This window comes from Rhinopithecus bieti, unplaced genomic scaffold (assembly GCF_001698545.2).
Source record: "Rhinopithecus bieti isolate Rb0 unplaced genomic scaffold, ASM169854v2 scaffold_7901, whole genome shotgun sequence".
In the NCBI taxonomy this organism is placed as follows: Eukaryota; Metazoa; Chordata; class Mammalia; order Primates; family Cercopithecidae; genus Rhinopithecus; species Rhinopithecus bieti.
In genome coordinates, this window is record NW_016805596.1 from 355,088 (window position 1) to 377,572 (window position 22,485).

A 22,485-nucleotide genomic window follows, 5' to 3' on the forward strand; every position below is an offset into this window, starting at 1 on the left:
TCACCGCAACCTCCGCCTCCTGGGTTCAAGTGATTCTCCTGCCTCATCCTCCTGAGGAGCTGGGATTACAGGCATGCGCCACCACCACGCCTGGCTAATGTTTTGTATTTTTAGTAGAGATGGGGTTTCACCACGTTGACCAGGTTGGTCTTGAACTCCTGACCTCAGGTGATCCGCCTGCCTCAGCCTCCCAAAGTGCTGGGATTTACAGCTGTGAGCCACCACACCGGGCCTATTTATTTATTTAGTTTTGGAGACAGAGTCTCACTCTGTCACCCAGGCTAGAGTGCAGTTGCATGATCTTGGCTCACTGCAACCTCTGCCTCCAGGGTTCAAGTGATTCTCTTGACTCAGCCTCCCGAGTAGCTGGGATTACAGGTGCTCACCACCACACCCTGCTAATTTTTGTATTTTTAGTAGAGAGGGGTTTTGCCACATTGGCCAGGCTGGTCTTGAAATGACCTCAGGTGATCTGCCCGCCTTGTCTTCCCAAAGTGCTGAGATTACAGGCGGGAACCATGGTGCCTGGCTGGATTTTGTTTTGATTTTTTGTTGTTGTTGTTTTTTGAGACGGAGTCTCGCTCTATTGCCCAGGCTGAAGTGCAGTGTCACAGTCTCGGCTCACTGCAAGCTCCGCCTCCTGGGTTCACGCCATTCTCCTGCCTCAGCCTCCCAAGTAGCTGGGACTACAGGTGCCCGCCACCACGCCCGGCTAATTTTTTGTATTTTCAGTAGAGATGGGGTTTCATCACGTTAGCCAGGATGGTCTCGATCTCCTGACCTCATGATCCTCCCGCCTCGGCCTCCCAAAGTGCTGGGATTACAGGCATGAGCCACCGCACCCGGCCTGTTCTGATTTTTAAAAAAACACTGTCCAGGGGTCTGTGCGTGGTGGGTCACGCACCGCTGCACTCCAGCCAGGGTGACAGAGCCAGACTCTGTCTCAAAAAAATATACAAAAATTAAAAAACAACATTTGACTGTAGGCTAAGTATAGTGGCCCACACATGTAATCCCAGCACTTTGGGAGGCCAAGGCGAGAGGATCGCTGGAGCCCAGAAGTTTAAGGCTGCGGCGAGCTGTGATTGCGCCGCTGCACTCCAGCCTGCGTGGTAGAGTGAGACCCTGTCTCAAAAAAGAAATTGTATGACTTGAGCCCTGAATCTGTACGTTACCAGACCCCACTAGCAATGAGCTTCCCCTGCCTGTTTCTGTGTCTACTGTCCTGGCACTTAAGTCCTGGAAGGGAAGGCAAAGACTTCAGCATGGTGGCACCGAGGCCCTCGCCAGCCCTGGAGGCGACAGGAGCCAACCTGGCTGATGGGGTCCTGTGATTATTGCCACGTTTAGTCACTGGACTCAGCTGTAAAGGGGAGCAGTCTCTTGGCCCCATTAGCCATTTATTCAGTCATTTCTTTCTACCAGCATCCACTCGAGGACATTTTCTTTTTTTTTTCTTTTTTTTTTTTTTTTTTGAGACAGAGTCTTGCTCTGTTGCCCAGGCTGGAGTGCAGTGACACAATCTCGGCTCACTGCAACCTCTGCCTCCCGGGTTCAAGCGATTCTTCTGTCTCAGCCTCCCAAGTAGCTGGGACTGCAGGCGCCTGTCACCACGCCCGGCTAATGTTTTTGTATTTTTTAGTAGAGACGGGGTTTCACTGTGTTAGCCAGGATGGTCTCGATCCCCTGACCTCATGATCCACCCTCCTTGGCCTCCCAAAGTGCTGGGATGACAGGCGTGAGCCACCGCGCCCGGCTGGAATTGGCCATTTTAACTACTATTTTATTTACTTATTTTAGACAAGGTCTCGCTCTATCACCTAGGCTGGAGTGCACTGGCACAATCATAGCACAATTTAAAAAATAATCTTGACTGAGCGTGGTGGCTCACACCTGTAATCCCAGGACTTTGGGAGGCCAAGGCAGGTGGATCACCTGAGGTTGGGAGTTCGAGACCAGCCTGACCAACATGGAGAAACCCCGTCTCTACTAAAAATCCAAAATTAGCCGACGTGGTGGCGGGTGCCTGTAATCCCAGCTACTTGGAAGGCTGGGGCAGGAGAATCGCTTGAACCCGGGAGACGGAGGTTGTAGTGAGCTGAGATCGTGCCATTGCACTCCAGCCGGGGCAACAAGAGTGAAACTCTATCTCCAAAAAAAAAAAGAAAAAATTAAAAATTTAAAAATAAAATAAATAAAAAATAATCTCCCAGCCGGGCGTGGTGGCTCATGCCTGTGATCCCAGCACTTTGGGAGGCTGAGGCAGGCAGATTGCTTGAGCTCAGGAGTTTCTGACCTGCCTGGGCAACATGGTAAGACCCTGTTTCTACTAAAAATACAAAAAATTAGCCAGGCGTGGTGGTGCACGCCTTTGGTCCCAGCTACTTGGGAGGCTGAAGTGGGAGGACTGCTTGAGTCTGAGGGGCAGAGGTTACAGTGAGCCAAGATCACACCACTGCACTCCAACCTGGGCAACAAAGTGAAACCCCGTCTCAAAACATAGTAATAATCTCCCTTGCATGGGGGCAGGTCCTTGCGCTGGCTGCCCTAGCCAAGTACCATGGCTGGTTCTGGGATGTAAATGCCTGGCTTTGAGTCCACGGAATAGACTTTCCTGTCTCCTGGGAGCACTGATTCTTCCACGGCACCCCAAGGCTCTGGGGCCTCGGTGTCAGGCCACTAACCAGCTACTGAGCTTCTCAGGAGACAGACCTGGCTGTTTCACCTCACCTCACCACGAGGTGGGGTGAGCGGCTCATCTGACCATCATCCACCCATCCATCCGGATTTATTCAGTGCTTCTGTGGTCAGCACAACGTCCTGAAACTCCACGTTCCGCCGGCAGCTCACACCTGTAATCCCAGCACTTAGGGAGGCCGAGGCGGGCAGATCACTTGAGGTCAGGAGTTCGAAACCAGCTGGCCAATAAGGTGAAATCCCATCTCTTCTAAAAATTCAAAAAAATTAGCCGGGCGTGGTGGCGGGCACCTTTAATCCCAGCTACTTGGGAGGTAAGGCAGGAGAATTGCTTGAACCTGCGAGGTGGAGGTTGCAGTGAGCCGAGGCCACGCCATTGCACTCCAGCCTGTGCAATAAAGTGAGATTCTGTCTCGATCAGTCAATCAATCAATAAATGAATGTGCCTGTCCTACTCCCTGGAACCTGCAGCTAAAGGGACTTTGAAAATGGGATGAGATCTTCACATGGGAGAGCATCCCAGATTGGGTGGACCCAATGTCAACAAAGGAGTCCTTAGAACCAGGACAGCTTCTCCAGCTGGAGGCAGAGGGGCACAGCAGCTAGACTCAGTCCTTGAACACCTGTGCAGGCCGGCCCAGCCCTAGCCTTGGGAGCGATGCTGTCAGTGGGGGACTGACGGGGTAGCCCACCCGTTTCCATTTCAGGATCCCTCTGACTGGCTGGGGAAGGGGTTAAGAGGAGACAACAGTGGGTGGGCGATTTCGCAGGAAGGTCCTGGAACTCTCCTGACCAGACATGGTGGCTGGACGAAGGTGCAGGGGGTGGAGCAGGGGAGCAGGGGGCCCAGATACCTGGATTTCGAGGGGTCAGAAAGCTACTGGGCAGGGCGTGGTGGCTCACGCCTATAATCCTAGCACTTTGGGAGGCCGAGGTGGGCTGATCACTTGAAGTCAGGAGTTCGAGTCCAGACTGACCAACACGGTGGAACCCCGTCCCTACGAAAAATACAAAAATTAGCTGTGCGTGGAACCAGGTACTTGGGAGGCTGAGGCAGGAGAATAGCTTGAACCCGGGAGGCGGAGGCTTGAAATGAGCCAAGATCGCGCCTCTGCATTCCAGCCTGGGCAAAAGAGTTAGACTCCGTCTCAAAAAAAAGAAACAAAAAAAAAGCTACTGGAGGGAACTTGGCGGCATGGAGGGGGTGGTCACGGAGGAAGCCCCCCAGATTTGGACGCCCGTAAAAAGCTCGGAAGCTGGGAGACCAGGAGGGTGGGGAAGTCGAGGTCCAGTCACTAAGCCAGAGTCCCCAAGACTTGGGCTGGAGAAAGGTCGGGGAAAAGGACCCCACTAGTACGAAAGCATGTCCCCGCGCACGCGCCCCAGGCGGCCGGGGAAGTGGGGGCACGGTGGAAAGGGCTGTGCGGGCTCCAGGAACAGCTGCTGAGCACTAGCGGCTCGCGAGGCACAGGGCGCAGGCGCGCACGCCACCGGAGGCCCCGCCCCCGTGCGCTGATTGGCGCTGCCGGAGAGGGGCGAGGTCTGGCGCCGCGGCTGCGCAGCACGGGGCCCCGCGCGGGCGGGTGGGCGGAGCGGCCGAGCGGGGCTGGCGAGCGCGGGGAGGGCTGAGAGGGCGCAAGCCGCGCGCCGCCCGCTGGGGCGGAGGCGGGGGCCCGCGGCCGGAACAGCCGCGGCAAGTGGCGCCGCGGCAGCGCAGCAGAGCACCTGAGGCGGCGCGGCGAGCGCGGGGTCCGGGCGGCGGCGGCAGGGCCCGGCGACGGCCAAGGAGCCGGGCGCAATGGAGCGGAAGAGGTGGAGTGCCCGGCGTCCCGCAGGGCGGGAGAGGGAAGAAGTGCCCAGAAGGTCGGGCTGTCGGCCGGCACAGGAATGTCTTTTTACTAAGGTGAATGAGCGCGCCGGCGCCGCAGGGCCTCAACGGTGCGCCTCCAGCGGCTCTGCGGCGGCCTCGGCGCCACTGCCCCCGGGCCGCGGCCCGCCCGCGCGTGTGCGCGTGCGCCGTGCGTGCGTGCGTGCGTCTTGCGTGCGTGTCCGACCGGCGCGCGGAGGCCCAGTGCGCGTGCGCCGGTTGTTGGGCCGCATGGCTTTCGCCCGGCCGTTTGGGGACTGGCTGCCGGCCGGCGACTGTGGCCTTTGTTCGTGCGCGCTGGGCCAGGGGCGCCTGGCGACGGCCAGACGCTGCCGGGAGGCAGGGGTGGGGGGTGGGCTGTTCCTTTGGTTTCCGTGAGACGCGGGGGGTGCCTTCTTGGGGCGCTCCTGGGGTGGCGCGGAGCCCGAGGGGGTGGCCAGCCGGGGTTTCGGGGAGCAGGGCTCATGGGGGGATCGGGGAGAGCGTGCGTGAAAATGCGGGTTCTTGGGCTCAACCTAGTCCTGGGAATAAGCGCCTCAGGGTGACTGGCCTCCCTCGCAGCGTTGCTTTTTTCAAAGGTATTGCACCTCCTCCCCCACACTCCTTCCGAGGACCTCGTGGGTCGTGGCCCCCTCAGGGTGGAGACCTCAGGCTTGCGATTTTCCGAGCCCACCTAACGGTAGTCTTTGCGTAGATATTATTGGTGGTCGAAGGCTTTCAGAGACCCCCCCCAAATTGGAACAGGCGCTGCTCAGAAAGGTCGCAGGGCACCCCCTCTGTGGAACAAAGACGTAGTCGCCTGCTGCAGCCAGTACCCAGTCAGTCGGCCACCTGCTGTTTGTCTTCCTTTTTTTTTTTTTTCCCTGGCTGGGGAAAGATGCTTTTGATTCTGGGCCAGCTTTGATTGCGCCCTCCCCTTGGTTCACTGTCCCGCGGCCCCTTCAGGTCCCCCATGAGGGGAAACAGGACGCCTGCCATGTGCCGAGCACCTGGGTAAAGGGGGGTGTGCGGTCGGTCCCCCTTTTTCCCACAGCTCGGGGTCGTGGGCCGGAGACCGCCCAGGTGAGGGCAGGTGGTTTCCACGAGCCAAGGAGGGGTAGAACCACCGCTCCGTTCACTGTGCACTTAGGTCCCCTGTGGTTCTTGACTGTCCCGGTTTGGGGAGATAAAGTGAGGAAAGTGAGCAGGGAAAGGATGGCTGTGATCAGAAGCAGTGTGTGGGGCCTGGTCCTGCAGGAGGAGCTCAGGGACTGGTTCCTGGAAAGTTGGAGGACAGCAAGAGAGAGGGGAAACTTGGTCCCCAAATGTGTACCCTTATGAGCTGGAACCCTGTAATTACAGGCATTGGCATAGTGGGACTGCAATCCCTGTCTCAGGGACAGGGTCGTGCATCCCCCTTTGGTACTCATTGGCCCCCTTCATTGGCTCTCTGGCTCTTTAGAAAGCCTGAAGCCCTGTGTTCTGTCCTCTGTCAGGAGGCCGGGCCTGCCGGCATGCTCCCTCCAAGCACATTTCTGGCTTTCCCTCTCCCAAAGGCTGCCCTAGAGTCCACAGCAGGTCTGTGTCAGCCCCTTAGCAAAAACAAGCCTCCCCAGCACCAGGCGCTGCCTGGATCCCAACCATTCAGCCAGGAGTGAGGCCGGGCCCTCCTGCTTACGGGTGACAGCCAGGGCACCAGCCACTTTCCATTACAGCTGTGGGTACACATCCTGAGATCTGCAGTGACACATGCTAAAATCTGGGAGGGCAGATGCGGGGCCTGACTGAGACTGGGGTCAGGGAGGGGGCCCTCTCTGAGGACGTCACATTGAGTGACAGGGAGAGGCGTCCAGGCAGCAGGAACCCCCTAAGAGGTGGCTGCAGCTTGGGAGCTGGGATGAAGGCCAGCTTGTGCGGAGTGCCCTGAGACTGTCTTCACCCCAGCTCTCTCATTCCCACTCTGGGCCCTGGCCCTGAGCATGAGGGTCTAGCAGTGGAGAAAAGCGGGGAAAAGCTCTCTAAACAGGCTGGGGAGATTTCAGGTTTCTCTGCAGAGGGTGAAGCCAGACTCAGCCCAGAGCCACCCTCTGGGGGTCTGGGGCCTCCTCAGCCCAGGCTTTCATCTGAGGCTGCAGGCTCCCAGGCTGTGTTCTCTGTTGGGGGTGCCTACGATAGTTCAGGCCATGACGCCCACCTTTTTCTATATGTGTGATTTTATCAAGGCTGTTCTTTGTTCATTGAATAAAATCTCAGGGACATCTTTCTGTGTCAATAGATAGGCATAACCTTTATTAAAAATTGAGATATAATTCACATTCTACAAAAGCTACTTTTCTTTTTCTTTGAGACAGGGTCTCACCCAGGCTGGGGTGCAGTGGTACAATCATGGCTTATGCATTCTCGACCTCCCAGGCTCAGGTGACCCTCTCAGCTCAGCCTCCCAAGTAGCGGGAATTACAGGCACGTGCCACCATGCCTGGCTTATTTTTATAGAGATGGAGTTTCACTATGTTGCCTAGACTAGACTGGTCTCGAATTCCTGTACTCAAGCAATTAACCTGCTTCAGCCTCCCGAAGTGCTGGGATTACAGGCATGAGCCACTACCTGGCCAAAGCTACTTTTTAAAAATGTACAATTCAGTGGGGTTTTTTTTTGTTTTTTTTTGTTTTTTTTTTGTTTTTTTTTTGAGACGGAGTTTACCTCTTCTCCCAGGCCATAGTGCAATGGTGCAATCTCAGCTCACTACAACCTCTGCCTCCCGGGTTCAAGCGATTCTCCTGTCTCAGCCTCCCAAGTAGCTGGGATTACAGGCATCTGCCACCATGCCCAGCTAAGTTTTGTATTTTTAGTAGAGAAGGGGTTTCGTCATGTTGGCCAGCCTGGTCTCGAACTCCTGACCTCAACTTCTGACCCCAGCACCTCAGATTCCCAAAGTGCTAGGATTATAGGCGTGAGTCACCACACCTGGCCACCAGTGGTTTTTAGTATATTCACAAAACTGTGCAACCATCACCACTGTGTAATTCCAGAACATTCTCATCACCCTGAAAAGCAGCTCTGTCCTCATTAGCAGTCACTCCCCACTTCTTCCTCCCCCAGCCCCTGGTTACCACTAACCCCCTCTACCTTGCATTTGCATTCATTTATTTATTTAGAGACAGGGTCTTGTTCTGTCACCCAGGCTGGAGTGCAGTGGTGCAATCCTAGCTCACTGCAGCCTTGACCTCCTGGGCTCAAGCGATCCTGCCGCCTCAGCTTCCGGAGTAGCTGGGACTACAGGCATGTGCCCCCATGCCCAGCTAATTTTTTATTTTCATTTTATTTTTATTATTTATTTTGAGAGGTAGTCTCGCTCTGTCACCCAAGCTGGAGTGCAGTGGCACAATCTCGGCAGACTGCAACCTCCGCCTCCTGGGTTCAAGTGATTCTCCTGCCTCAGCCTCCCAAGTAGCTGGGATTTCAGGCCCCGCCACCACCCCAGCTAATTTTGTATTTTTAATAGAGACGGGGTTTCACCTGTTGGCCAGGCTGGTCTGGAACTCCTGACCTCAGGTGATCGTCCCACCTCGGCCTCCCAAAGTGCTGGGATTACACCACCCTCTTTTTGTTTTTTGATTTTTTTGAGACGGAGTGTTGCCCTGTCACCCAGGCTGGAGTGCAATGGTGCAATCTCGGCTCACTGCAACCTCCACCTCCCGAGCTCAAGCAATTCTCCTGCCCTCAGCCTCCCAACTAGCTGGGATTACGGGCATGTGCCACCACGCCTGGCTAATTTTGTATTTTTAGTAGAGATGGGGTTTCACCATGTCAGTCAGGCTGGTCTCGAACTCCTGAACTCAGGTGTGAGCCACTGCATTTATTCTTTTAGAGAGGGTATTATTGAGATACAGTTTATGTACCATACAATACACTCATTTAAAGTGCACGAGTCAATGGTTTTTTAGCATATTCACATATTTACGGGTATGTGCAGCTATCCTCAGATTCAAGTTTAGAATTTCCATCACCCCAGAAAGAACCCCAGACCCATTTGCCACTGCCTTGTGCACCCACCCCCAGTCCTAACAACCAGTCTGTCATCTGTGTCTGTTCACCTTTTTTTTTTTGGAGACAGAGTCTTGCTCTGTCGCCCAGGCTGGAGTGCAGTGGCACGATCTCGGCTCACTGCAACCTCCGCCTCCTGGGTTCAAACCAATCCTGCCTCAGCCTCCCGAGTAGCTGGGACTACAGGCGCACGCCACCATGCCCGGCTAATTTTTTATATTTTGGTAGAGACGGGTTTCACTGTGTTGCCCAGGCTTGTCTCAAACTCCTGAGCTCGGGTTATCCACCCCTCTCAGCCTCCCAAAGTGCTGGGATTACAGGCGTGAGCCACCGCACCCAGCCTTGTTTGCCTTCATCTTAAAAGGCAGAACAGCCTCTCTTTGGGGTGACTGGAGGCAAAGAGCTGCTGGGCGTGTTTTGTGGGGTCTCCTCTTGTGGCTATGTGAAGCCTGAGTCTGAGCCTCTGGTCTTGGTTTCTTTCCACTGCCCTGGGCAAACCACCTTCGATGTAAGGTCAGCCAGCCCGGAGAGTAATTAGAAGAGTAAATCTCAAAAGTAAATCTCCGGGAGGAGTCCTGAGTGGTTTCGGACCCCCAGGCACTTCTCCTCATGCCCTCCCTGCGGCGCCCTGTCCTAGTGGACATGCTGGAGCCCGTCCGTGTCCTTGTGGACCATGGAATTTGCCCAGGGTTGGCGGGGGGGCCGGGTGGAGAGAAATAAAACTTCCTATGGTCTGTGTATCAGCCCAGTACGTAGATCCTGGATAGAGGCGATTGAGCTGAGCATGGGACCAAGCATTTCTGTGCAGTGCCTGCAGAATTGAGTTTCCTTCTGGCTACAGGAGATTCTTCTGAGCTGTCTCAGTTGTCTGGCATCTGGCGTCTGCCATGGGCCAGGACATCTGGGGCAGGGGCAGAAGAGGACAGGAGGAGCCTGCCCTAGAGGATTCTGGGAAACCAGCAAAACAGGGCTACCTACCAATCTCAGGCTGATGCATTATTAATAAAGGTGACTGTTGACTGAGTTTATAGATACAGTATGTTTGAGGTACCTGGCCTAGTAAGCACCATACAAGTGCTATTATTTCTAAATTATTTTATCGAGATAAACCAGCCAGGCATAGTGGCTCCTACCTGTAACCCCTTTGGAGGTCGAGGCAGGAGGATCTCTTGAGATCGTAAGTTGGAGACCAACCTGGGCAACATAGACCCCATCTATGCAAAAAATTTAAAAATTAGCTGGGCATGGTGGAGCACACTTGTAGTCCTAGCTACTCAGGAGGGCAAGGCAGGACAATCCCTTGAGCCTAGGAGGTCAAGGCTGCAGTGTGCTATGATCACACTACTGCACTCCAGCCTGGGCAACAAAAGGAGACCCTGGCTCTAAAAGTAAAAATGAAAAACAAAGAAATGAAGCGGCAGGGCATGATGACTCACACCTGTAATCCCAGCACTTTGGGAGACCAAGGCGGGCAGATCACGTGAGGTCAGGCATTTGTGACCAGCCTGACCAACATGGTGAAACCTGGTCTCTACTAAAAATACAAAAATTAGCCAGGTGTGGTGGCGGCACCTGTACACCCAGCTACTCAGGAGGCTCAGGCAGGAGAATCACTTGAACCTGGAGGTGGAGGTTGCAGAGAGCCAAGATCGAGCCACTTCACTCTAGCCTGGACAACAGAGTGAGACTCCATCTCAAAAAAAAAAAAAAAAAGATAAAGAAATTAGCCAGGCGTGGTGGCTTGTGCCTGTCGTCCCAGCTACTTGGGAGACTAAAGTGGAAGGATCACCCTAGCCCAGGAGTTCAAGGTTGCAGTGAGCTGTGATTGAGCCACTGCATTCCAGCCTGAGTGACAGTGAGACCCTATCTCCAAAAGGAAAGAAAGAAAGAAAGTCGCATCCATATCAGCAGTCACTCCACATCCCTCACCCCAGCCTCTGGCACTATGCGTCCTCTTGCTGTCTCCGAATTATCCCCGTTCTAGACATTTCATAGAAATGGGGGTCACACATTGGCCGGGCGCAGTGGCTCCAAGCCTGTAATCCCAGCACTTTGGGAGGCCAAGACGGGCGGATCACGAGGTCAGGAGATCGAGACCATCCTGGCTAACAGGGTGAAACCCCGTCTCTACTAAAAAATACAAAAAACCAGCCGGGCGCAGTGGCAGGCGCCTGTAGTCCCAGCTACTCGGGAGGCTGAGGCAGGAGAATGGCGTAAACCCCGGGGGTGGAGCTTGCAGTGAGCTGAGATCCGGCCACTGCACTCCAGCCTGGGCGACAGAGCGAGACTCCGTCTCAGAAAAAAAAAAAAAATGGGGTCACATACTGTGTGGCCTTTTGTGTCTGGCGTCTCTCACTGAGTGTGCTGTCCTGAAGGTGCATCCACGCTGTGGCCTGTGTCAGAGCCGCGCTGCTTTTCATGGCTGAGTCTTACCCCATTGTGTGGATGGGCCATGGTGTGTTTTCCTTTCATCCACTGAAGGCATCTGGGCTGCTTCCACCTCCCAGCTCCTGTGGTGGGGCTCCTGGGGACATCCGTGTAGAAGTGATGGTGTGGATATGTGCTCATTTCTTGGGCAGATACCTCAGAATGTCATGTCTGGGTCATCAGGAAACTCGGTGAGGAGGTGTCAGGCTTTTCCAACATGGCTGTTCCATCGTACATCCCAACCCTGATGGCGATGTGCTGGGTTGGGTGCTTGTCATCCTGTAGTGTGACCACATGTGACACACAGGGCAACCCATAGGTGGCTGTCCTTAGGTCCTGGAGAGGATGAGCTGTCGGCGCTTGTCTGTGGCAGGCTGAGAGCAGAGAGCCCCGTGTCTGAGGGCAGGTCTGTGTTTACCTGGCTGCCCTGTTGCGAGCTCCCCGGTCGGGTTATGCCCAAGCAGCTGTTGGAGCCTGGCCCCAGATCTTAGAACTAGACGCGCCTTCCCAGCCTGGCCCTGCTGCTGTAACCGCAAGGGGGAAGGAGATTGCTTTTAGGGCTGTCCCTCACATACCTGTTCTCCGTGGGGTCTTTTCTCAAGAATGTGACCTAAATTCCATTTCTGGAATGTTCTGGAAATGTGAGCTATCTTCCCAGAGCCAGGACTCATCCTCCTGTAGGTAATAGCGTTTGTGCCCGAGCTCAGTGTCTGCTGTGCCTGACGCTGCCAGGGCCTACGGTGGGGAGGATTCAGAGGGGACGGAGTTAGGGGTCTGGGGCAAGGATCCAATGTGGAGGCTGGGGCTGGGGCTGGCGCCCAGATGTGGGGGCCAGTTTTGGGGTGCTGGGGTCTGGGATGAAGGTCTGGGGTCATGCCAGGGTTGGAGTCTGGGCCTGGGGCTAGGGCCCAGGTTTGGGGTCACGGCCAGGTTGAGGTCTGGGGCTGGGACTGGGTTTAGGTCTGGGGCCAAGGCCTGGGTTTGGGATCCGGGGTCCCGAGTCCGGCCCAGGCACCGACCGTCCCGCCTCCCTGCAGCCCGAGCGGGAAGAAGTTCCGCAGCAAGCCGCAGCTGGCCCGCTACCTGGGCGGCTCCATGGACCTGAGCACCTTCGACTTCCGCACGGGCAAGATGCTGATGAGCAAGATGAACAAGAGTCGCCAGCGCGTGCGCTACGACTCCTCCAACCAGGTCAAGGTGAGTGGTGGCGTCACGCGGGTGACGTCGGCGCGGGCGTTCTAGGCGGGGACGCCGGCCGTGCGTGGACCTGCAGGCGACGCAGTCACGGCGTCCAGAGCGGCAGGAGGTCACAGCGGGCGGAGGCACAGAGCGGAAGGCGCAGGCCACAGGGCGCAGAGTGCAGGGCTCATGCGAGGGACGCGCCCGCGGCGGGGGCTCCAGAGCCGGCCGGGCCGACCCTGCGGGAGCGGCCTCCCCGGACCGTTGGGGTCCTGGAGGGCACGGGGACGCGAGGGGCGCCGGCAGGGCGAGGGGTCGCTCGGGCCCCGCACCCCTTGAGGCTCCGCGCCGCCGAGGCGCCCCAGGCCGGACTGCATCTCCTTCCTCCCGCAGGGCAAGCCCGACCTGAACACGGCGCTACCCGTGCGCCAGACGGCGTCCATCTTCAAGCAGCCAGTGACCAAGATTACCAACCACCCCAGCAACAAGGTCAAGAGCGACCCACAGAAGGCGGTGGACCAGCCGCGCCAGGTGAGCTCAACCATAGCGACCCCGGCCTTCCCGGCCAACTTGTTCACTTTGGTGGGTGGACGTTTGGAATAAGATCATACGTGGAGCGGATGGAATCGAGCGCAGGAGTTCCAGGCTAGCCCGGGCTACGTGACGAAGCAAAAAAAAGTAAAAAAATTAGCTGGACGTGGTGGTGCGCGCCTGTGGTCCCAGCTTCTTGGGAGGCTGAGGTGGGAGGATTGCTTGAGCCCAGGAGGCTGAGGCTGCGGTAGTTATGATCACACCACTGTGCTCCAGCCTGAGGGATAGAGCAAGTCTTGCTCTGTCACCCGGGCTGGAGTGCAGTGGCCGGATCTCAGCTCACTGCAAGCTCCGCCTCCCGGGTTCGCGCCATTCTCTTGCCTCAGCCTCCCAAGTAGCTGGGACTACAGGAACCCGCCACCTCGCCCGGCTAGTTTTTTGGGTTTTTTTTAGTAAAGACGGGGTTTCACCGTGTTAGCCAGGATGGTCTCGATCTCCTGACCTCGTGATCCGCCCATCTCAGCCTCCCAAAGTGCTGGGATTACAGGCTTGAGCCACTGCACCCGGCCTAATTTTTTTTTTTTTTTTTTGAGTCTGTCGCCCAGGCTGGAGTGCAGTGGCCGGATCTCAGCTCACTGCAAGCTCCGCCTCCTGGGTTCCCGCCATTCTCCTCCTGCCTCAGCCTCCAGAGTAGCTGAGACTACAGGAACCCGCCACCTCGCCCGGCTAGTTTTTTGGGTTTTTTTTAGTAAAGACGGGGTTTCACCGTGTTAGCCAGAATGGTCTTGATCTCCTGACCTCGTGATCTGCCCGTCTCGGCCTCCCAAACTGCTGGGATTACAGGCTTGAGCCACCGCGCCCGGCCCCAAAAATATTTTTTAAAAAATGGAAATGGTTTAATGTTTGCACGTTACCTGCAGGTATTTTCTAGATTCCTCATGAGGTGTAGATGCTTGTGACACTCCTTGTTGTGCATGTTTTATTCCTTTTTTTTAGTTTTTCATTTTTGAGACAGGGTCTCTGTATGTTGCCCAGGCTGGTCTCAAGCTCCTGGCCTCAAGTGATCCTCCCACCTTGGCCTCCAAAACTGTGGGAATTACAGGTGTGAGCCACCTCACCTGGCCGGTTGTATTATTTTTATCTTTTTTTCCCCCCAAATATTTTCAGTTTCCAGCTGGTTGGGTGTGTGGTTATGAACCCACAGATACAGGGGGCTGAGTGCCCATATGTGACTGTGTAACCTACTTCTTAAAAACCCGAGATGAGAACCGTGTGTATTTTCTTTTGTTTTTTCTTTTTTTTCTTTCTTTTCTTTTTTTTTTTTTTTGAGACAGAATCTCACTCTGTCACCCAGGCTGGAGTGCAGTGGCGGGATCTTAACTCACTACAACCTCTGCCTCCTGTTTTCAACCAGGTTCAAGTGATCCTCCCACCTCCGCCTCCCACGTAGCTGGGATTTCAGGTACCTGTCACTACGCGTGGCTAATTTTTTTTTTTTTTTGAGACGGAGTTTTGCTGTCGTTGTCCAGGCTGGAGTGCAATGGTGCGGTCTCAGCTCACTGCAACCTCCACTTCCCGGGTTCAAGTGATTCTCCTGCCTCAGCCTGCCAAATAGCTGGGATTACAGGCACCCATCTCCACACCCGACCTTTTTTTGCATTTTTAGTAGATAAGGGGTTTCACCATGTTGACCACGCTGGTCTCAAACTCTTGACCTCAGGTGATCCGCCCACCTCGACCTCCTAAAGTGCTGGGATTGCAGGCGCAAGCCACCCCATGTGTGTTTTTATTCTTATTTACAAACGTCCACTGGATCCCTGGCTGCAGAAAGCCCGGGCAGGGGCTGGAGACCCAAGGCCCTGGGAAGGGAGAGGCCCCACAGGGACCCACACGGGGCGAGGAGGCCAGGCGGGCCGCCCTTGAGGTTCACATCTGTGTCTGGGCAGCTCTTCTGGGAGAAGAAGCTGAGCGGCCTGAATGCCTTCGACATTGCTGAGGAGCTGGTCAAGACCATGGACCTCCCCAAAGGCCTGCAGGGTGAGCGGGCGCCCTGAGGGAAGGCAGAAGGGGACGTGCCGGGTGGGGTGGAGGTGCTGCGGGTGCCCTCATCTCCTAGCAGGGTGGATGGCTGTTCCTGCTGCGGGTGCTTAGGGCGAATCTGCCTGTGGCTGGGGCGGGAGGAGACCTAGTGGGATTGGGGATGGGTAAGGGCGCTTGGGCTGGGCCCTTCATTCTTGACCTTGGAGACCCTGCGGGTGGGGCTTTGTGGCTTCCAGGTGTGGTGCAGGCCTGGGGCTGTTTTCACCTGCAGGACGTGCAGTTTTGCCATGGGGATCCTAAAAACAAACAAGGACAGCTGACTTTGCTCCTGCACCCTCCGAGCACGTCCCCACCACAGAACAAAGAATGCAGCTCTTGCATGGTTTTGGTGGTGGTTTTCTGAGACAGGGTCGGCTGGGTACAGTGGCTCACACCTATAATCCCAGCACTTTGGGGGGCTGAGGCAGGCGTATCACTTGATCTCAGAAGTTCAAGACCAGCTTGGGCAACATAGACCCCATCTCTACATCTCTACGGAAAAGACAGAGCAAGACCCTGTCTCAGAAAAAAGGCAGTCTTTTCATGGCCCAAGCTGAAGTACAGTGGTGCCATTACTACTCGCTGCAGCCTCCACCTCTCGGGCTCAAGTGGTTCTCTCAGCTCAGCCTCCTGAGTAGCTGGGACCACAGGCATGCAGCGTGACACCTGGCTAATTTTTAATTCTTTTGTAGAGACAGGAGTCTCACTATGTTGTCCAGGCTGGTCTCAAACTCCTAAGCTCAATCAGTCCTCCCACCTCGCCCTCCCAAGATACTGGGATTACAGGCGGGAGAGGCCGCACCTGGCCTCGCTTGCTTTTTTTCTGTTATGAATGTAATAACACAAGTAGGAGAGGGAATTTAGAAATGGAACCCGAGTCGCGGGGAGAACGTGGCAGCTCCCATTCTTGGGGCATTTCCGTGGCCTCTCCGGGCCACAGCTGCCCCGTGGTGATCTCTCCACTTGTGGCTGTTTGTCCACTGCCTGGCAGGGGTGGGACCTGGCTGCACGGATGAGACGCTGCTGTCAGCCATCGCCAGCGCCCTGCACACGAGCACCATGCCCATCACGGGACAGCTTTCGGCCGCTGTGGAGAAGAACCCTGGCGTGTGGCTCAACACCACGCAGCCCCTGTGCAAAGCCTTCATGGTGACCGACGAGGACATCAGGTAGCTCCTCGGCCTGGTCCCCTGCTCATCCGCCCTGTCTCCTGGGGGCATGGGGACCCTGAGTGTTCCCGTGTGCCTGCATGTTTCCCGTCTCCCCACAACGCTGCTGGGGTTTTGAAACAGAAATAGACGGGGCAAGGGTACCCATCGTCGGACCAGTATGAACTGTTTCACCCACGTCCTGGGTTCAGCGCGAGCCAGGCACCCCTTGAAGAAACGTTCTTGAAAAGAGTATGGTCCTTTGAGTCCGTGAGGACTGGCTGTGCTGGGTGCTGGGCTCCACGTTGGGCCCTGGAGATGGAGGGACAGGGCAGGCCAGGGCTCTCTGCCTTCAGGGAGATGGCACAGGGCGCCTGTTGAGGGGCAGTTCCAGCGTGCAGAGCCTGGGAGCGAACAGCAGGGAACACAGCCGCTGCAGAAACAGGCAGCAGTCAGGTGAGGCTGAGCAGCCCAAGGGTGAGGGGCCCTCCGGCAGGGCCTCAGGGCCGAACCCACGTTCCGTGTGCAGGGCAGACACAAGGCCCCCAGTGACGGAGGCGCCTGCAGAAAACTCGGGAAGTGCTGGAGAGAAGATGGGGCTTCTCACGTTCAATGCAGCACATGGCTTAGGTCAGAGGAAAGGAAGCTCTTGAGGGTTCCAGAAACAAGGAACTGAAACCTGGAGCAACCAGGGAGGCGCTGGGGCATGTGGGTTTCCTGTGGCAGCAGCCAGGGGTCAAAGCCCCCTGGGCACAAGGAGAAGAGACCCTGTGCCCCCACGCAGGGCGAAGACATGGACCTAAGACGCCACCCCCGCAAGCACACAGACTGTGGGTGCCAAGGGTTCCGTCCTGGGCGGCTGGCGGCATCTTCCTCTGGGTGTGGTGCTTTTGGGCCCCTCATTTGGGTTTGAGGTCCATTCACACTCCACATGCCCAGGGAACTCCCCGATATTAAGACGGTGGAATAGGAAGAACTGACAACATAAGAAAAGAACAAGACTGAGAAACAGCGGGCAGATCATGAAGAGCCCTGCAAAACTTGCAGAAATAAGGCTGGGCCCAGTGGCTCACACCTGTCATCCCAGCACTTTGGGAGGCCGAGGCAGGAGGATCACCTGAGGTCAGGAGTTCAAGACCAGCCTGGCCAACATGGTGAAGCCTCATCTCTATTAAAAAGTAGAATAAAATAATTAGCTGGGTGTGTTGGCATACGCCTGTGGTCCCAGCTACTCAGGAGGCTGAGGCAGGAAAATCACTTGAATCCGGGAGGCGGAGGTTGCAGTGAGTTGAGATCCTGCCACTGCACTTCAGCCTGGGTCACAGAGTTAAAAAAATAAAAAAAGAACTTATAGAAATAGAAAAAGGCATTGAAATTAGGAACTCGGTGGTGGGTTCAGCAGGAGGTGGGGTCCTGTCTGGTGGCTGCAGTGGAGTAGGTGAGCCAGGGTGTTTCGGGTGGTGGGGACAGAGTGAGAGGGAGCAGCTCAGGTCTGCAGGAGCCGCTGGAGAGACCCCGGGGGCAGGGGGTGGCTGAGCCTTGGCCACAACTGGGGACAAACACAATCAGCCTCACCTGGGAGTGAAAGCGGAACAGAGACAAGGAGGGGCTCTGGGCAGCTGGAGAGGGAGGCGGGCAAAAGCGCATGCTGCGGCCCAGGAGTCCGCAGGCAGAGGAGCGGCCACCCTGGAGTGCCTGGCATCAGCTTGTAGTCCCCAAAGATGAGGGCTCCAGTCCCTGTTGGTGGGTTGAGACGTGGTGTGGATTCTTTTTCTCAGGCCCCTGAGCCATGGTAAGGGAACGCACGCTGGTGCATAGTGGGCAGTGGAAAGGTGACCCCGGGCCTGCGAGCCGGCGGGGGGTGCTGCGGGCTGATGGTAGCTGATTTTGGTGAGGCTTTTTTTTGGCAGAGTCTCCCTCTGTTGCCCAGGCTGGAGTGCAATGGTGCGATCCCAGCTCACTGCAACCTCCGCCTCCCAGGTTAAGCATTCTCGGCGGGCCAGTGGCCAAGCCTTGTAACGCAAGCATTTGGGGAGGGCCGAGGACGGGGTGGATTCACGAGCGTCAGGAGATTGAGACCATCCTGGCTAACACGGTGAAACCGTCCTACTAAAAAAATACAAAAAACTAGCCAGGGGCGAGGTGGCGGGCGCCTGTAGTCCCAGCTACTCGGGGGAGGCTGAGGCAGGAGAATGGCATGACCTGGGAGGGGGCTTGCAGTGAGTGAGATCCGCCACTGCATCTCCACCTGGGCGACAGAGCAGACTCTGTCTCAAAAAAAAAAAAAAGCAATTCTCCTGCCTCAGCCTCCCAAGTAGCTGGGATTATAGGCACTCGCCACCACGCCTGCCTCATTTTTGTATTTTTGCTAGAGATGGGGTTTCGTCGTGCTGGTCAAGCTGGTCTCGAACGCCTGACCTCAAGTGATCCGCCCAAAGTGCCGGGATTACAGGCGTGAGCTTCTACCCGGCCTAGTGAGGGTGTTCCTGCCCTACTCAGTGCCTGTCAAGGGACAGAAGCAAGGGTTTCTGCAGCTGAGCGTGGGGAAGTCTCAGGGCCAGGTCTGGGGACTGAGGTGTTGGGTCCCTGCCTGGGTTCCAGCAGAGGTGGCAGGTGGGCCATCTGGGAGGGTGGCAGATGCTGCTGATGGCCAGTTGTTCTGTGCATGGATTGTGAAGGGAGGGGCGGCACGGGCTAGGGCTGGTTCTGGGGATGCCTGTGGATCCCTCGGGGCTCCCCTCCCAGCCGAGGTCCCCATGTTCATCCTGTGTCCACGTCCTGCTGGCCGCTTACCTGAGTGTAACGCAAGATCACTCTGTCCCCAGGAAGCAGGAGGAGCTGGTGCAGCAGGTGCGGAAGCGGCTGGAGGAGGCGCTGATGGCCGACATGCTGGCGCACGTGGAGGAGCTGGCCCGTGACGGCGAGGCGCCGCTGGACAAGGCCTGCACCGAGGACGATGAGGAGGAAGACGAGGAGGATGAGGAGGAGGAGCCCGACCCGGACCCAGAGATGGAGCACGTCTAGGGCAGGTGCTGCGGGGCCATGGGGGCTCCCTGGAGTCGGGTCCTGGCAGTGGGGACTGCCTGGTGAACACAGATGTGGTCAGGATGGCGGGTGCCATCTCCCCAGAAGAGCCCAGGCATCCCCGTCCCGTGGAGTCGCTAAACCCAGCCCTCCCTGTCCTTTCCAGAGGCCCTGCCGAGAGCCCGTGCTGCCCGCTGGAGCCGCCTGCAGACGCGGCCCTCGGCCCCACGTGAACCAGGCTCGGCAGCTGAGCCCAGCCCTGGAGACACCCGGGAGGAAGCCCGTGCTCCTGGCTCCCTCCTCAGCCTGTCCCCACTTCCCGGGGCCTCGGGGCACACAGCTGGGGCTGCCCCCACCCGAAAGACCCTCCACGCTTGTCCTCTAAAGGGTCCAGCTTCGGCAAGTGCCGGGTGCTCCTGGGCCCCACCTGGCTCCCTATGACCTCGGGGCTTGAGGCCAGCTCCCCCCACAGCCGCTGCCCCATCTCCTTGAGACTGGAGAGCAGCCAGTAGGTGCCCGGCAGCTCGGCACCAAGGAGCGCTGACAGCTGGGAGGGTCTCGGTCTGAAGGCGTATTTTTGAAACCCACAGCACCCACTGTGCAGCGTGAGGACGGGACTCTGGTCCGCTGTCGCGGGCTTGCAGGATGGCGCCACCCTCTGCCCTGCCATGTGACTGGTGGTGCCACAGACCCTCACCGTGCCTGAGTGGCACACCCAGGAGGCCACTCTCTTTCAGAAAATCTAACACCGTCGAGGCGCATCACCGGGTGGCCTTCCCTGTGTGCTGACGCCAGCCTTCGCTTCCGAAAACCAAACCCCAGCTGCTGCCAGTCGGTGCTCGGTTGCCTGGCGCTGCCAGAATGCTCCACTGCCAGCCGGCGCCCCTCCCTCGGTTTCCCTTCTGTTTAGTGGGGACACAGGCACCCAGCTTTGGGGTGGTGCTGACGCTCCCAGGGGTGCCAGGAGCCACTGGGACAGGGCGAGGCTCGCAGACACCGCTTGAGGTGCCTGGCTGTGCGGGGAGCTTCTGGCCCAAGGCCGTCTGAAGGATCTGCTCCGTAACCCCCCAGTGCCTTGGCGAGGGCAGTTCCAGGCCACAGACGCTTGCCCTGAGTGGACTCTGTGCCAGTCCCTGGTGCCCTCCTGGCCCTGCTGCCCGGTGAGGGCTCCTACTGGTGGGTTCATTGGCCTGGGCCCAGCGAGCCTCCGCCTGCATTGACCTTAGGCCCATAGAGAGGGCCTGTCCCGGCGCTGTCCCAGCCAGGATCTGGTCACTGCCCCCGGGGGACTCATGGGGCCTGACTGCGGGGGCTGTGGGAGCTGAGGAAGTGCCGCTCAGGAGCCGGGATCACTGCTCCATCGTCTGCCCTCCAAGGACACCCATGGGCGCGGTGGGCTGGCGGCTTCCTGCTGCTCCCTGTCAGTCAAAGCACAAATCCTCGGGACGGGCTCAAGGGCCAGGGCAGCCGAGGGAAGCTCCAGGTGGGGACCATGGCTTCCTGGGGTTGGTGCCCTCTGGCTGGGGCCCTTTGCCGGCCCAGGATCCCCGGGTGCTGCCGTGGGGTGGCCTCCCCTCTGCCTGGTGGAGGGAGTTGTGGGCGTGGGGATGTGACTGAATAAAGCCACCGTGGGTGGATGTGCTTGGAGCCTGGAGTTTGGTGCGTCTTCTAGACTTTGGTGCCCACGTTTGAGCTTCTGTCTTTGGTTGGATGATGAAAGGCTGAAGGCAGTGTGAGGACAGGGCCAGCAGGTCCCCCAACCTCGTGGACATTCACGCCTCCAGGACATTCAGAGTCAGGCTTGGGGGTGTTCAGAGAAGACTAGGCCGGCCTGGGCATCTGTGGGTGAGGGCCGTGCTCCGTGACGTGCCGCTCGGCCCAAGGAGCGTGGGTCTTGGCCCTGCTGCTGCAGTGAGGAAGATGGGCTGGGGCTCAGACCCAGCACCACTCCTTCCAAAGGAAGGGAAGCAGGAGGGGCTGCCCGGGAGGGAGGGGAGCTGTGCCCCGGCGTCCCTGGACTTCCGCTCAGTAGCCACGGCCACTGGAAGCTGCCTTCTGGACCTGAAGGCTGCGAGACCACCTTAGGGTCTGCGAGCACCCAGAGACTGTCTCCCTCTTCCTGTCTCCCCCTCTGTCCCTGTCTCCCTTGGTCTGTCTCTATCTCTGTCTCCCTGTCTCTCTTGGTTTCTTGCTCTCTCCCCCTCTGTCCCTGTCTCCCTTGGTCTGTCTCTGTCTATCTCTGTCTCCCTGTCTCTCTTGGTTTCTTGCTCTCTCCCCCTCGGTCTCTGTCTCTGTCTCGCTCTCTTGCTCTCTCTCCCTCTCTCAGTCCAGCTTCCTGTCACTGACAGACGCTGATCAGTCCCTCTGATCCTGGGGTTCTGGCCATGTCCTGGCCTTGGTCTGAGATGTGACAACCCCCACCCCTGCCACAGGGCCCTCCCCACCAGAAGCCCATCCAGGCCCTGGGCCGTCGCTGTTGCCGGAGCTTGACAGTCTTTTCCTCTTCCTGAAACCTTGGGGACCCCCACAGGCCAAGGCAATACTGGCCATTGCTAGAGGTCGTGCCCAGTGAGAAGAGTTGTGGGATGTGTGGGCACCCGGGGGGCCAGTCCAGTGCTCAGGACCTTGTCAAATTCCCTGCCCTGGAAAAGTCTCACAGACCCCCAGGCTGAACCCCTTGGGCGCACTCAGGCCCCACACTCCAGCCCCAGAGCCCAGACCTGGCACGGGGTGGGGAAGCCTGAGCTCCCAATGCTGGATCTTTCTTGGGGGGCCATGACTAGCCTGCCGTGTGCAGTGCCAGGCCCCACCCTCAAAGGCCACTTCGCTGTCCCTCAGCCCCAAGACCTTCGGGGACTTTCTTTTTTTTTTTTTTTTGAGAGAGGAGTTTTGCTGTTCTTTGGCTCTTGTTGCCCAGGCTGGAGTGCAATGGTATGATCTGGGCTCACTGCACCCTCCGCCTCCTGGGTTCAAGCCTCAGCCTCCCGAGTAGCCACCACGCCCAGCTAATTTTTGTGTTTTTAGTAGAGACGGGGTTTCACCATGTTGGCCAGTCTGGTCTCGAACTCCTAACCTTCAGGTGATCTGCCCGCCCCGGCTTCCCAAAGTGCTGGGATTACAGGCCTGAGCCGCCACAGCAGCCCTTCTGGCACCTGTCAGCAGCAGCAAGAGCCTCATGTCCCCCGCCTCCCCTCAGACCAAGCTCCTCACACCAAGATCCTCTCCAGGGAGGAGAGGCCTCAGGGCCCCCATGGCGAGGATGTACTTCCCAGCCCTCAGCTCAGCCACACGGACGACAGGGCTCCCAAGTCTCAGCAACACCAGCTGAGGGGCATCGTGCCTCTTCCACCACACCCAGGGCCCGTGCCTTGCTGTCCCCGCAGCCCCAAAACCCAGGCAGACAGGGACAGCCCTTCTGACCACCTCACACACTCACCACCACAAAGACCCCCAGGGACGCCCCTCACCTGTGTGTGTCCCCCATGGCTGTCACAGCAAATCTCCAGGAG

At 57.5% G+C, this 22,485-nt stretch overlaps 1 protein-coding gene across 2 annotated transcripts; it reads left to right on the top strand.

Annotated features, from left to right (window-relative positions):
• The first annotated feature begins 4,374 nt into the window (after positions 1-4,374).
• On the top strand, positions 4,375-20,630 carry MBD3 (methyl-CpG binding domain protein 3). Of its 2 annotated transcripts, none has more exons than XM_017873005.1 (7): positions 4,375-4,509; positions 12,053-12,212; positions 12,588-12,725; positions 14,672-14,762; positions 15,796-15,973; positions 18,778-18,981; positions 19,143-20,630. In XM_017873005.1, the coding sequence occupies exons 1-6, from the start codon at positions 4,496-4,498 to the stop codon at positions 18,974-18,976; spliced, it is 780 nt and encodes a 259-aa protein (XP_017728494.1). In that variant the 5' UTR covers positions 4,375-4,495; the 3' UTR covers positions 18,977-18,981; positions 19,143-20,630. The 2 variants fall into 2 exon arrangements, with proteins under 2 accessions (XP_017728494.1, XP_017728495.1); XM_017873006.1 differs by lacking the exon at positions 4,375-4,509 and adding an exon at positions 5,122-5,142.
• Positions 20,631-22,485: the final 1,855 nt, after the last annotated feature.

Bases quoted from the DNA above. Each gene is read 5' to 3' on its own strand.
- MBD3 (XM_017873005.1), top strand. The intron at 12,213-12,587 runs GTGAGTGGTGGC...TTCCTCCCGCAG, and splicing joins ACTCCTCCAACCAGGTCAAG to GGCAAGCCCGACCTGAACAC. The intron at 12,726-14,671 runs GTGAGCTCAACC...GTGTCTGGGCAG, and splicing joins CGGTGGACCAGCCGCGCCAG to CTCTTCTGGGAGAAGAAGCT.